At 47.9% G+C, this 15617-nt stretch overlaps 1 protein-coding gene across 1 annotated transcript in view; it reads left to right on the forward strand.

Annotated features, from left to right (window-relative positions):
- Positions 1 to 307: 307 nt before the first annotated feature.
- Positions 308 to 15617, forward strand: part of LOC144120329 (uncharacterized) — a 42503-nt gene continuing 27193 nt past the window's right edge. Inside the window, exons 1-3 of the mRNA XM_077652705.1 lie at positions 308 to 520; positions 928 to 1095; positions 7847 to 7981. Coding sequence (XP_077508831.1) covers positions 308 to 520; positions 928 to 1095; positions 7847 to 7981 — 516 coding nt within the window. The remainder of the gene's footprint in view (positions 521 to 927; positions 1096 to 7846; positions 7982 to 15617) is intronic.

Raw genomic sequence — 15617 nt, forward strand, 5'->3', positions numbered from 1 at the left:
TACACAATGATGTTCTTTTAGGTTTTGTATCCTATTTTACTCATTACTTGCCTATATAAATTTATTCTCCTGGGTGGTTCCAGCTGCGGTCTTGTACCATGGGACCTCTCCCTGTATATTCTTGTAACGTATTTTGGACTCTCAAACCAGGTTTCGGTTTGAACTCGCTAGCATTCCGCAGCATAAATTTGCTCCTCTTGTGTTGGCGATGTGGAAAGACACAACGTCACTTCTGCTTGAGCCAAAATATTATCCCGTGGTGTCAGGAAATAATCGGCTAAACACTGAAATGTTACCCGCTGAGACGATGCACGCTGAGCCGCTCTCTCGCCACAGGTACGCGACGCTTCCGGCTCTGTGCGGCACGGTGGTGCTACTCAGCGCGCTGTCCGGCGAAGAGGGACAGCGCTTCTGGGGCGCCGGCCGCCGCCTTCTGGACTGGGAGTCGCTGCGCGGCCACATGTCGTGGACGCTGCTTCTCGTGTGCGGGTCCACCTCCATGCTGTCGCAGATGGCCGTGGTGCGTAGCACAGGTGCCAGTGCACACAGTGCATCGCATCTGAAATTACGTCAGGCAGTGGCAAAACTGAAAGGACTGAAGCATGGCCTTGAAGAAAACTTGAGTCGTATACCTGTTGAGTAAACCTAACTTATACTTTGGAACCCCATTTGTAAATATTCTGACCAATATTTTTTGAGGACCTTTTGGTGAATCAAAACGTTCGCAAAGTTTAACACTCACCGGCGGGCGACCTGTGTTCAATATTTGTGATTGGCCGCAAAGAGACAACTGACGACGCTTCCATACGTCAATAAAGAATTGTTGGGAATAATGAGGGAAATATATAGCCTTATGTAGTGCTCCTGTAAGTGGCATGGCTCTGGGCGTTTAGAATGACGGTGGTTTCTTGCTTTTACCACCTGCAGCGGCACAACCTGGTGAAGGTGGTGTTCGACAACGTGGACACGGCCTTCTGGAAGGCGCGTTCACCCGTCACCATCCAGCTCCTGATGGCGTTCACGGCGGCTGGCTTCGCGGAGCTCATCAACAGCCTGGCGCTCTGCGACCTCATCATGCCGGTTGTCTTTGAGATTGTACGTCTGTTCAGTCTCGCCTATTCTTAGGTCAATGTTTCAAGAACAACGCAGGTTAATGCGACTGCATTAGGTTGTGGTCCGTCATTAGCACCGCCAAATTTGAAAATCTGAGGACTAGAATATCCGAGTACGTTCCATTGGGTTATCATATTTGAATATCCTAATCCGATCCATTAATCCACCTCAACCAATGTTCTGGAGTGCGTCTACTTCGACAATTATGTGGTCCTCTGGAATTTTTCTCGGTGGGACAACTTCCAAATACCGCGCTGTAGAAAGCACCCAATATCTTTCTTCTGCACAATCAATGTAGCTATCGTCTCCATGATGCTAAACTTGCGGGAGCGTGTAGTATCGGAATAGTGAGCCAATAACCTGATATAGCGCGGCATTGCAAAACCTCCATGATCTCGTGAACAGCGCGTCCAGAACGTGTCCTTCCTTACTCGACGATGACACACTTGAAATCTACGCGAAATTATGAGGGAAAATGTAGCACTACATCATGCAATCGCTTTTCATGAGCTTCAGAAGCACCTGCAAAAATAAGCTCGAAGCGAGCCTGGCCCGTGGATGTGGTGCCAGTGTTATGCCCTCAATGCGCAGCGGAACTTACCAATGTATTCGACGCTCACTCAGCAGTGTAATACATGCATAATGTGATCACAATGATATTTTTATCCGAAATGCCAAGGTGAAAAATTTTCTGATAGATGTGAAGAGGTTGCGAAGAATGATTTAGTTCCATGGAAGTAATGTGGGTTGCAAAAGGCATGAAACGTGCTAGTTATGAGCAATAGGTTAAGGTCCTCGTCAGGCCGCCAGGTTGATGTACGCAGTGACGCCTAGTCTCGCAGCACGTACAGCGGTGCCAAAACTCTGCCGCTAAATTTAGCGGGCGCCGTGGCGCCCCCTAGAGATAACTTAAGGAGCACGTCTGCTCGCTAACTGATGGGCGCCGGTGCCGCTGGTTGGACCCATACACAGAGTGCCACCTAAGTTCCGCCGCAAATAGGGTGGCCAGACGGCCAGCGCCGCTTTCAGGGTGAAGACACTGCTCTCGACGGCAGCTTGTTGTGCCCCACACTCCCGTTCGGCGGCACTGAGCGCAATGTGGTGGCGGTCCGTTTCGAAACGAAAACGGTCGCTACCGCATGGAATTCCGAAAATTTGGTTTTCTGCTAAGATGGGGTGGTGCCAGACATTGCTTAACAGTGAGTCGGGGTTAGTTACGCCTAATCCGACATAGTGGTTCGCGCACAGACGACGCACACAAAAGGTAGGTAGACAGAAGGCGTGCATCTTCTTTCTGCGCTAGCCACTATATCGGATTCTAGCAACCAACTAGCCCAATTAAGAGCCTTGGCAGTTACACTTAAGCATGTCATCTTTTGCAGCTAATCTGCCGAGAAACTTGGCGCCTTGTCAGCATGTCGTTACATTCTCAGAATGGGCGCAGCATTCTCCAGTGCTATCTGTTGACCGGGATACTCTACATTTAATTATTTTTACAACTAAAAGGATAACTTATTTTGAGCTGCATTTGCACATTCGCCGAATACTGCCATTCAGACAGGTCGCCATGAATTGAAGTGCGAAAAGTCGCCTTTGATGGATACTAAAATGAGTAACTATCAGGAAGCGAAGTTGTTTGTTATACCTCAATGTCAAGCAAAAATTTTCCATAATGCAAGCGTTTCACATGCCTTATTTCGCATACTGTGGAGTTTGTTGCTTTTTAGCCGTCTCGCTTAACCTGCGATTCTCACATGTTTTCTGTTCGCGCTCTCCCGACCACAGCAGAACAGCCGCTGTCCTTTTCTAGAGTGGGCAGAACACTAGGAACACAACAGTCCCTCATAGCTTGATCTCCGATTGCTGCATCACGCACACAACACGGGCGAACTTCAGGCAGTGAGGCGTGGCTTGTTTTGCATGTTTCGAACGTTCCCCGCCAAATTCTTCTCCCGATTAAAGCAGCCTCAGTACACATCGCACCTTCTGCGGCACGATGTCAGAACCATGTTTTGTCCACCAGACCCGAAGCACGTGCGCAAATGACGTAGGTCAGTAGACTTGTAATCGTCCCGCAGTTGACTGCACGACAGAAAGGCGAGGGTTAAAGCCTTCCAGGCCACATAAAAAGTTGCCGAGCGCTTTCTTGAGAACTTGACGACAAAGACGTTTCCCACCAAGGCAGCCACATTATTTATGTGCTCGCGCTGGTAAGCGAGTATGTGCAGCTTTCATTGCTGTATTTTTTTAGATTATATATTTTATCCTTATGCAACGAAAATATTCAATCGCTCGACCTCCTCTCCACATTGCGAGAGTAAGCAAAGAAGTCGTGGATGCACGACGCCATGAAGGCAGCCTTTTTTTCTCCATTAGTGGGGAGAGAAGGCTCCTTTCGTTGGCGTCACGGAGCCATATCACTAAAATTCCACATGCGTGTTCCTCTCTTGGCAGCAGAAGCGGCGTTGAGAGCTTATCTGACGTGCCCAGTCGTCCGTGTCTTTCTCGTGGATTTCGAACCAGCCCAGACACCCACCTTAATGAGAGACCTATTGCGATGCCCGAAGACTATCGAGTGAAGCGGCAAGCTGCCGTGTCTTGGAAACTATAATATAACGACCCCTTCCATAATCGATTCCAGTTTTGAATTTCCCGCCCTCTACCATTGGCTGAAGTGACGTCACGTCCTAGGCTTCAGTGAGTAACCAGGAGTGAACGTGGGGCGAGCGTCACTACAGCTAATGATGAAGGGGGCAAATTCAAAAACGGCATGCAATCGTTTGGGGAATGTTAATATTATAACACCCTGGAGCAGACGGTTCCGCGGAAGCCTGGAAAGCAGCCTGCGTTGCTGCGACTCTCGTTTGTTCCTTTAGCATGGCAGGGATTCTAAATAAGTGGTTACCAGGAGGTTATCTTGAGAGTTTTCTCTGTGAGTCAGTCGCTTTTCATAGTTTTTCCTTCGTGTTTTTCTTAATTAACGATTTAGTTAAAGTTGTCCTTTTATACGGCTACATAGGAACTACTAATCAGCAAAACGTTGCCGCTTCGTAGTAGTCAACACCGTTCATAAGCAACCTGGATCACCTGCATGATTTCGTTCCTGAACAAGCCTCTGAGGAAAGCACTTGAGAAAGTATGAACACTTTGGGGTGGTACTTTGGGGTGATACAAAGGGTGTCCCCAACGATTTCAAGCCAGCTTAACCGAAAAATTTAGCATGCGCGGTGCCGCATTCGGAGGCCTCGTTCGCGCACCGCAAACTAGCCGCGCTGTTAAAGGGACACTGAGGAGAAATTGAAGTTGGCTTGTATCGATAGAATACCAGCTCCTGATAACAAAAACGCCGCTCTTACTGAAAACAAAGCTCTTGTAATGTAGAAAATAGTAAGAACCAAAATACAGGTATCGCCGCCACAGGCCAAACTCGCAAGTACAAGCGTAGTGACGTCGTAGGACAAGAGACGCCACCTTGGAGGAATTTTCCTTCCTACATGGTGCGCGAATCTCTGAGGCTGACAGAGGAAGATTGCGCGGTTCAATATTGAAGTAAGTTTTGTTTTAAAACCGACAGTGCACTTTTATCACACAAAGAAGGCAGACAAAAGGCAACCTGAATGTTGGAAGCAAAGAAAACCGACGCTTGGCGGCGCCACAGGCGGCCAGGAGTTTCGATTTTTTAAGGCGCTTCGCGTGTATGAGCTTTGCGTGCCCCGTGGTTTTGTTTTTGACGCGCCTCGATTTACAAGCGCCGAACAGCAGAGGAGCTCTAAGTGCCGCTTCAACTGCTAGTTAACCTTTAAAGGAGCCTGTTAAGGCTCGTCAGATGGTCGCCACGGTCGATGAAAAATTATGATGGCACAATGGTCGGTAATCGTATAGGGCAGCACTTGTGTCTTCGCTCGCTCGCCCGGCGAAACATTCCCGGCTGTGCCAGTCAACTTGTCTTCTCACGCTCGCCCGGCGAAACATTCCCGGCTGTGCCAGTCAACTTCAAACTACTTAACGGAAATCGTTTATTAGGGACGGGAGACAAGGTACAAGGCAGCTCAGAAATATTGCTGATGGCCTAGCTCTGTTAGGCCAGGATATACGTAGTGAAAGCGCGGAGATTTCTGCATCGGAAGAGTGCATTCATTGATAATTGCTACGGAGCCATCGTGGCGGTTTGGTAGCGTCTCCGCCTCAAACGCCAAAGGCCCTCGTTTGATTCCGAACCTCGGCACAGGTTTTCTTATTTTTTTTTATTCAGTGAGTGGGCGGGGTGTTTCAGTGGCTCCCATAGATTCCGCCACTGAATACGTTGGTTAGCGGTTAAGCGCAGGCTCTGTTAAGGGTTTTTATGCTCCGGCGTAACACGCGCGCGCGCGCGCGCTGCACGGCGACGTCACGTCGGCCAAAGCGAGACCCTCTATACTCCCAACTACGCTTCACCGCCGACGCGTTCGGCGGCTTCGGCGCACTCTGACCGCACTGGCGGGGAGACTTGGAGCATGTCTCTATTTCGCGCCGAGCGCGCCAGCCGCCGGCGACACGGCCAGACTGATTCGGCTCCGCGGCGAGGTGCGCGTTGTGACGTAATTCAATAACTTCGGCAGTTGGGCGGAGCTGTTCTTTTCGAGCTCTCGGCTAATTTGATCCATTCACGGTACACATCTGAAGGTACATGCAAGTGGGCGAGAGAGCCCGATCCAGTGGACCCGTTGAATCTAGCGGAAGCCGTTGAAGCGTCGTGCTTCGGCTTTAGTTTCAAGGCGGCCACTTTAAACCCGACCGCCCTTGAGCACCTATCCATTTTTTGTGGCAATAAAATAAATAAATAACTTGGCCCTTGCAACCGTGGGAGACCTCGACGCCGCCTGCTGCCCCGTGCAACCACGCCGTTCAAGGAATCCCAATCCGTTCGCCCCAAAGCCCCGGCCAGCCTCCGATGGGCGCAACGCGCCGACCTTGTCCTGGCGCCTCGCGACTCCCCGCACTGGGGTTATGATATTTAGTTTGCAACGGCTGCTCACTGAGGAAGGGGGAAACGACCCGCCGGCGCCTAACCTAACCGTGCTCCTTCAAAAGCATCGCACGCTCTGTGGGGCTGAGGTCGCTGAAATGCAGGCCGGAGATTTTGCGAGAACTACGTCGTCGGGTTCGGGATCCATCTCAACGCTGGCAAGACGCCGGTGCAAACGTAAACAGAGCGACGGTAGCGACCCACGATGGATGCCTTCAACTTGCGGCGGCGGTAAATTTCATTTCGGCAGCTGCTAGACCGCACCGCTAGCGGCCAGAAATCACGGAGTCTCCGTTTACGTCACGTTTCACGTCACTCCGTCCTATGACGTCATAAGAGTTCTCCGGGTCGTCATAAGAGTTCTCGAGTTTGAATCGAAGCGGCGGGAAAAACTTTTTCAGCTTCGAATCCAAATTTCTTTGAAATAAATGCACCTTTCGCTGCCGGACAAGCGGCAACAAAGCCATGAAATGCCAAACAATAGGATTTTGCTAACAAAAAAAATTGATAGGGTTCTCCTTTGTGTCCCTTTAAAGCAGACTGGGCCTTGCCGAGGCGTCCGTTAATTTTTTTTTCTGGACCACTTCCACTGCAGATTTCAAGGTCAAATACTATGAGCCCTAACAGTAGAAAGATGTGTTAATATACTTGTGTCTTCCACATGCATACCTTAATTTAACAGGCATAGGTGTTTTTGCAAAATTTCTCCGCAGGTAGCTATGCTTGTGACACACACTGTTGATAATGCAATCATCCAAACTCTCCGGTGATGATCGTGTGCTACATGTACAGACTGCCAAAAGTAACCAGGCTCAATGGTTTGCTTCTGATTCGTACATTGTAGGCCTCCCGATTCCTCTAAAGCTAACAGGATAGGAAAGGTGTCCGCCTTACCTTACAGGGAGCGGCAGAAGTGCTCCTCTATACGATTCGGAAGAAAACCATACGGTGTGGCTACTTTTGGCGCAGGCGAGGATTTTTGTGAAGTGCTCTGGTCTGAGAAAATGTTTACTGGACAGCTAGCACTAGTGGATTTAGTCCGGGACAGTAGCATAGGCTTTTGTATATTGTTTAATTCATTGGCTGTGTGTGACCCCATTTAGGCTGGCGTTAACAATAGTTAACGCTAGCCTGTTACACTGATACCTTGCTACGGCTATTTATTTCATTGCAAATTGCGGCATGCGAATAGATGAAGCCCCAGAGGGAGACAGGTCATTGTTGTAAATTAACAAAAACGGAAAACCCAATATATTTGAGCATAATGCTTGACCGCTGTCAGGTATACGGCTGTGAATGGTGCTTGCCTGCCCACTGGGTGATCTCTTCTGAAGCTGTCGGATGCAATGAGAGACTTGACATTTTCCCTAACGGTTGTTGGTGGAGTAAACAGAAGACTCGTAACTTGCTGCAGCAGGCCAAAAGACGGGTCTACTCGAGTGCCCTCAACGCTGCACTGTGTTGAATGGCTGAGCTTTCAACATATGAACCAAAAACAGCCAGAGTGTTTCAGGTTGCGCACGAGGTGCAGCTAAAAGGCGGGAATTCGTTGTCGGATTGTTCCACCATCAAAGCCCATGAAGTTGCTCCGGCGACGCTTCACGAAGGGCCTAAGGAAGTCTCAATACTCGTAAAAGATTCGAAAGTTAGTTCATATCCTGTACTGTCATTGGCACTACACAACGTGTTTACTGCGGACATACGCATGACTCATTTCTCTGGAGCCAGGCGTCGGTGTCCACCACCAACCCGGTACTGTATGCGATTCCGGTCGCGGCCGCCGCCTCGTCCAACCTCATCTTCCCGTCGAGCATCCCAGTCGTCATCCTGAGGAATTCTCTGGAGATGCCCACCAGTGAAGCGGTGAGCTGATAGTGACCTCTCATTCCGGTTCTTGGCGACTGGTTAATAAATATAAATCACCAAACAACAAAAACACTTCAAGGCATTTCGGCTGGCGCTCATAAAAGGCTGGTCCCACAGCCGAAACATGTAATAAACACCACGTTTATGATAGTTGTTCTATGACGATATATACATGGTGTGTCACCTAAAATTTTACACTCTTTTAAATATAGGCGTTCTGAACAGAAGAGCGCTTTTTTTTGGCATGGCGTTGTCAGCGGTGTAGTACATCAGAATACAACTAAGACATGCTAATTAGCATGGTAGGTAACTAATATTGAATACACAACTTTTAACTATAGCGGTTCACTGCTTAGTAATGTCCATATCAGTTAGAATTTCGAAAACGCGGTTACCTACGGCGCTATGCCTCAACAAATTCTGGCTCCACCGCGCCAGTATAAATGTGCTTTCGAGATGCTCGCAGGCAAGGCAACCCTTCCAGTGCACATAACTCTCCAAAATATTCAAAATTTGTTGGACCACAGCGCCCAGGGTTACCACGTTTTCGACATTCTAAAAACCGATGTGGATATTACTTGCGGTGGGCTACAGGCCTTTGAAGACTATAAATTAAGAAGCCTAGCTTAGGTTTAAAAATGAACTGTTCCATATTGTTAACCAATCTGCTAGTTAGCACCCTTTATCTTTTATCTAATGTACTACACCAGTGACACTGTTATGGCGAAAAAAGTGCTCTTCTAACTCAAAAAGCCTATATTTTGAAAATTGTGTAAAATCTTAGATGAAACATCCTGTATATGTCTCTGAATAGGTCTATTCAGATAAAAACAGTAATCGAACCGAATTACCTTTTTTTCAGTGAAATTTTGTACGCCGTGGGAAAACGCACCCACACAAAAGAATGGCACTTTGGTTCGCAAGAAACGCTATAGCTTTTTTTTTATAGAAAAAGCATACATCACAAGAGGTCCAATAAAACGAAGTCTTGGGCGAGTTGGTTGCTTGTCTCAGGCATACTAGCAGTGCAAAAAAAAAAACACACACAAATGAAGAACTAGACACCGACACGCACAGACGCTGTGCGCCTTTGCGTCTTCGCGTGTCAGTGTCTAGTTATTTTGTGTGTGTGTTTTTTGCACTGCTACTATGCCTAAGGTCACAAGAGGTGGAAGTCATCGCTTTTGCGATTTAGCATAATCCCTACTTCGAACCCTCACATCAAAAAATAAATAAATTTTTGTGGAACATGAATATTATTTCCTGTAATTGCACACAAATGTCGCTACCAGAACAAGCGCAGACAAAACTTTTTAGCTGCTATAGTTCGGCAGTAAACAAATCACAAGCATTGTTAAAAAAAATTCCAAGGCCAATTACTATATACCACCTGGGTCGAAATTTCCGCGCTGCTCTATATCTGTTTTCATCTTGCTATGAATTGAGGCAAAGAATTTGAGACGTTATGTGCATTTAGACAGCACTCTTTATTTTCCACACACACACTCTTTCTTCAAGTAACACTCCTCTCCCAGTCTTTGATTATCATGAAGATGGCTTTGTGGCCCTAGAAATGAATGGCGATATGTTCAGCCTGCTGAACCAATGCTTCGTTCATAAGCAGATGGTTTATACTGGGGACGAAAAATTCTGAGCGCAGGTAAGTCTGCGTACGTGCAGGATTACGAAAGCATGGAACTTTCTAGATTTCGGGGTTTTTTTTTTGCACGGTGCCTGTAGACATAGCATTTTTCTCGTTTTTAATTTTTAATTTTTCGTTTATTTCTTTCTGTCTTTGTTTTCGTTTTCCGTTTCATTTTTATTTATTTGCTTTATTCTCCTTTTAAACTTCTTATTCTCTTTATTTATTCCTTCAATTTTTTTTACAGTTTTGTTTTATATCTTTTTGCTTCTTTTTCATTTTTAATTCCTAATTTTTTATTTTCATGTGATTTATGTTTATTTTGTTCAGTTTGTTGTTTCATTTTCCTTATTATGTTTTCCTGTTTTATTTTTCAATAATGACCAATTAATGACTAATTCACTAAGTACTGATCACCCATTACTTAGCAATTGCTAAGAGTATATGGGTCATTGACGACGTCAATGTATGACAGATTTCGCTGACGGACGGACGGGCAACGATGAGCCATTAAAGGCTTTCGCCTTAAAACGCTGTGAGTGGTGGAGCCAACACGGACAGTCTATCGCGTGCAGCACATTCGCGTACAAAGATGTAGAAAACAAAAAACAAATTGGATTGATGTTTTGATGCACGTCCAGGTGCCTTGATCACAATGAAGCGAAGGACGGGGATATAGCTATATAGGGGCGATTTTCGAAAAGAGCCAGCGTATGCTGGTCCAACTCTCAGTTCAGTGTGTTGCAAGCATCTCTGAAGCTAGGATACAAAAAACACAGCTCGATGACCTTTAATTGTAGGTCCACTGCGTACCCTGCAATAGACAAAGGCATTGGTCTCAAAGTCATTGACACAGCACGTGCTTTTTTTTCCCGCACTCTGCGGGGACTAGAGCCCGACTAGCTAAGCCGTGTGGGACCGAACAAATTTCGTGAACGAGTCGTGAATGCTGATGTCTTGCTTTGTAGCCAATGCCAATTAAAGGGACTCTTCACCAAATGCTCACCTTTGTTTTGATGAAAACAGTGCAATTCTGCAAGGTGAAAACTGCTAGTAATTTTATTAAAGACTTTGAACCAGCAACGGTTGCTTCGTCTGCACTTTTACACGCAACCACAATCTACACGGGAATATAATATGCAGATCACAGCGACTAGCCAAAAGCTGGCGCTGTCTTCTGTGGGGTAACGAATTTGGCATCGTGCCTCGCTTTTTAAATCTTCACATGCCACATGAGTGTGCCATCGCATGTTACTTCCTCATCTCTGTCGCCATTTTTGTTAAAACGAAAAGCCACCAGGAGTCGCAAAGTCAAGAAATATGACCCGAGATATTTAGACATATTTGCCATGTTCAAAAAAAATTTCATTTTTCTTTATGTGCTGCACTGCTCTGATATGATGCATAATATTCTGCATGTATCTTTATGCAGACTCACCGAGCCCTCATGCCTTCATATGTAAATGTGGTTGATTTAGGGGCGTCCCTGAAGTAGCTCGTTGGCAGAAATAATTTCTATGAGTAGCACTTGGTCACAGTAAAGATCTCAGAAAGCGCTTAAGCAGGCGTGCACAACGGATATTTTCAAGAAGAAAACGCCACCTTTGCCTGACTTTCCATTTTTCGCTGCGATTGAAGAATCCCACTTACTATGAACTTCGTATACAGCGAACGCGAGCCCCTTCACCGTCGGTTATAAGTGGGCGCCAAAGTGCATAGCAGCTAGAGGAAACCTAGCCGGTAAGGCAAGTCATCGAGGTGCTGGTGTTTTGACGCTCATTATTTACTTTCGGGCATAGAAGTGGAATACTCGCAGAACTGCTGTCGTCGCGCTGAAGCGAGGGCTGTTGTCCACTATTTGACTGAAGTATAGATGGAACCGCGCTTTGGGATTGTTTGCGGCGCTAGAATCCCGAAGGGCGCACCCAAGGTTGGGCCTGTCGTGTAGTCTTCGGGACGGAAATGCAGCGAACGCACGAGCGCATAGAGCGATACTCTGCCTTTCACCTTTCATACCGGCACAGCACGCAACCAAGTGGTCCACCGTGGCTCATCTCTCGACACTTCATGGTACACCACCCCACCGGCACTGCTCTGCCCTGCTCTGATTTGGCATGCCTTTTAGGACAACCTACGACGTCGCATTGCCTGATTTTAGGTTGTGCACCGGCATCAATCTGCGGCGCTAGTACGGCGCTTAACTGTTGATCAAAAAGAGACCGACGGCACAGTACGTCCAAGTACGCTGGCTGTGAGCGCCGCGCGCACGGAGGCACTTAGTAGCGTGCACTGCTCCGGCGCAGGGTAAAATGCGGTACAGGCACATAAATTGTTCCCGATGTATCCGCTTTGTCTGGGGAGCTCGGTTAGGTTTTGCGCTGGCAGGTCGTTTCTTCCTTCCGCTTGAGCAACCGTTGCAAATTAAATATCGTAACCCCAGTGCGGGGAGTCTCGAGGGCCGAGGACAAGGTCGGCGCGTCGCGCGCATCGGATGCTGTCCTAGGCTGTTGAGTCTTTGTATTTTGATTCTTTGAACGGTGTCGTTGCACGGCACAGCAGGTGGCGTCGAGGAGGTATTTCACGGTTGCAAAGGGGCAGAGGTTCTTGCCACAAAAAATGGATGGGTGCTGAAGGGCGGTCGCAATTAAAGTCAGCGACTCGAAAGCAAAGCCGACGCAGGAAGCTTTAACGGGTTCTATGCTTAGCGTTAAAGCAGTGTACACGAAACTGTGCGCTCTGCGCGTTCCCAGAGATACGGAGTCCACTGGATCTGGCTCTGGTGCCCACTTGCATGTACCTTCAGATGTGTACTGTGAATGGATTAAATTGGATGGGAGCACGAATAGAAGAGCTCCGCTCAACTGCCGAAGATGTCGAAGGGAGCCGCAAACAAACGAGTTGCAGGAGCGCGCCGAGTCTCGATCTCGGCAGCTTCCAAATCTATTTCTTAACTGCCTTGTATCTTGTCTCCCGACCCTAATAAACGATTTCTGTTAAGTAGTTCGAAGTATACTGGCAAAACCAAGAACGTTTCGCCGGGCAAGCGTACAAAGACACAAGGTCCTCTTTATACTGCTACCTTGTAGAATCACCGGCCATCGTGCCATCATTGTTTTTCGTCGACTGTGGCGATCATCTGACTAGCCTTAACAGGCTCCTTCAAAGGTTAACTAGAACTTGGAGCGGCACTTGAGTTCCCCTGCTGTTCTGCGCTTGTAATTCGAGACGCGTCAAAAACTAAACGAGGCTAGCACGCACAGCGTTTATAGACGCAAAACGCCATAACATACCGAAACTCACTTGGCCGCCTTTGGCACCGCCAACTATCGGTTTTTTTTTTGCTCCTAACATTCAGGTTGTCTTTTGTCTATCAAATTCCTTGCGTGATAAAGTGCACCTTCGGTTTCAAAACAAAATTTACTTCAATATCCAACCCCGCCACCTTGCTTTGTCACCCTCAGCGATTCATGGCGTCTCTTGTACTATGAAGTCAGCACGCTTGTACTTGCGAGATTGGTTTGTGGCGGCGATACCTGTACTTTGGTTCTGGCTCTTTTCAACCTTGCAAGAGCTTTGTTTTCAGTAAGAGTGGCGTTTTGTGATTAGGAGCTGGTATTCTATCGGTACTAGCCAACATCAATTTCTCAGTGTCCCATTAAAGCTGCACTCCGCTATTGGCACCAGTCGACCTCTTTACTATCTGCCTTTTCTGTCGCCATCAGACAGCCAGTATAAGCACCTTGAGATCACAAACAGGAAATGCCTAAAAACTGTGCTGAGAGTTACACTCCAAGCTTCTTCTAGCAAAGATGTTGTGAGGGCGTTGATGGGGCGAGATGACTGAAGGCGAGGTTTGATGAGTTTAACGACAACTTTTATTGCTGTCAACACATTGTCAACGCATAAAAACACTGGGTGAGAGAGCGACAGCACGGCTCGAAAAGGTTTCCACAAGTTCGCGGCATGGCGGAAGGCTCACAACTGCTCCGTCGACCCACTGGCGCAGAGCTGGAACGGCGGGAACCACGAGGGAGGCGATGCTGGCAAGGTTTCGCCACCTGTCGTGCAGCTGGCGAAATGGAACTGGGCGCTTGGGCGGTGCTGACACCTCACATCCGGCCTCACTTTTCTGATCAAAGTCCCTTTTGATGAGTGCAAAAAACAAGGCAACGCTAGGCATGGGCAATAGACAAGGTGGCAAATGGCAATGGCAACTAGCAACAGGCCTGTAAGATTCACAAAATAACTACATAAATAAAGGCAAAGACAAGCTTGAAATCCTCTACATATAGCGAAAAAGGAACAAGCACAACACTTTCACAGGTCAATTTCCTAGTTCTGGAGATAGGTTGGCCATGTGCACTGCCTGACAGGTTGCTGCGTTTGACCGCTGGCCTGTGGTAATGCTTTTCCGCTGTTCCGTAGCAGAGGTTGCCAACACAGCTTGTCTTGAAGCGGCTGGTCGCTGACAATTGCAGTTTGTCAGCGGCAATGTTCTACGAGGCGTCTTAACAGGCGTCTTTGTATTTGCGGCTGCCTTGGCTGTCGGCGGCTGCAGCTGAGGCATGAGTCGACGGATCTCTTGGTCCTTCTCCTTCAGCTGGCAGCTCAGGCGGCAATTCTCCTGGCCGAGACGTTCAATCTGCTTAAAAGATTTCGGAAGCTCCGCACTGGAATCTCTGGGCGGACATCTGGTCAGTCGGGACTTAGAAGGATAAAGCATTTCTGATGTGGCAATCTCTGGTTATTGCCTTTGTGCAGCCTCGATTTTCTTCATTTCGTCTTCTTTTTCATTCAGCTGCGTTTCAAGCCCCACACACGCTTTTGCGTCAAGCCACCCATGTTCTCGGCTGCTTGAGTGACCTTGTCATGCTGTCTTGACTTGCGAGTATAGTCTTCCTCACGGTCCTTTACGTTTGCCTTGAAACTGATTTTCCACACGAAACTGTGCCACTCTCCTCTGTAGAGGTGTCGATTCTCTGTGGCCATCCTAGCCGAGGCATTCGAAGAACTTGTACTTTCCAGTGCAGCAGGAGCTTTTTCTGGCAGACTTTTGCACAAAGTTTTCCCAACTGGCTCCATTCCTGGGAGAGGCACGGCCTGGAGAGCTAGTGATGATGGCACTTCAGTGCACTGAGCCAGAGAGGACTGACTAAGATTTAGTGCACATGAGGCACGCGGATAGAGCTTCTGCTGCGCCTTCATGACAGTACCAGGGGCAGGATGGTGAAGTTCGGCTAGATTGGGAGGCTCGAACACCAGTCGTGTGTTGCTGGCACGAAACCAATCTTCACCCAGTATTACAAGCAACACATTATTGCTGATGACAGCGGCTTCCACTACAGCTGTGATGGAGCCCACTGTAATCTTCAGGCAGACTGTGCCTTTGGGATACACACTAGATCCACAAACAACTGCTAAGGGCTCGTGTGTCCAAGGCATCAGTGGAAGATCTTTGATTGCAGACTTGGTAACTATAGTTATCTTGGACTCTGTATCCGGAAATGCATCGTAGGAGCCCTAGAGTGCGATGCTAGCTGTAAATAATGAACACTCCAGATGGGAGCCATAGATGTCTTCGGAAGGGCTAGCGTGCAATGCAGGAGCTGCTGCATGAAGTTGTGTCCGCTATGGCTGGCTTTTTTGTGACAGTCTTCTGTTTTGCTGGGCACTTTGATGCTAGGTGCTCCTTTTCACGACACTTGAAGCAAAGAGCTTCACTCAATGACTGTCCTGGACGAAAGGCAGGAACTCCATAACGCTCTGACAGAGCTGAGTACCGAGCTTCCTTTTCAGAAGGCGACAGATCCGATATACGAGGACGATGTAGAGGGCTGGAAACGCGAGATGGAGGCGCACGGCTGGGCTTGGGATTGGAGAGAGCTGGAGGTGCCACTTCAGGTATCAATGGCGCCGTAGAGACTAGTCTGGAAGGCGGACTGCAGTTATTGTTAATGTGAAGGATCTGCTCGGGACATGACAATAGAGCAG

The sequence above is a fragment of the Amblyomma americanum genome, chromosome 2 (genome assembly GCF_052857255.1).
Source record: "Amblyomma americanum isolate KBUSLIRL-KWMA chromosome 2, ASM5285725v1, whole genome shotgun sequence".
Classification (NCBI taxonomy): domain Eukaryota; kingdom Metazoa; phylum Arthropoda; class Arachnida; order Ixodida; family Ixodidae; genus Amblyomma; species Amblyomma americanum.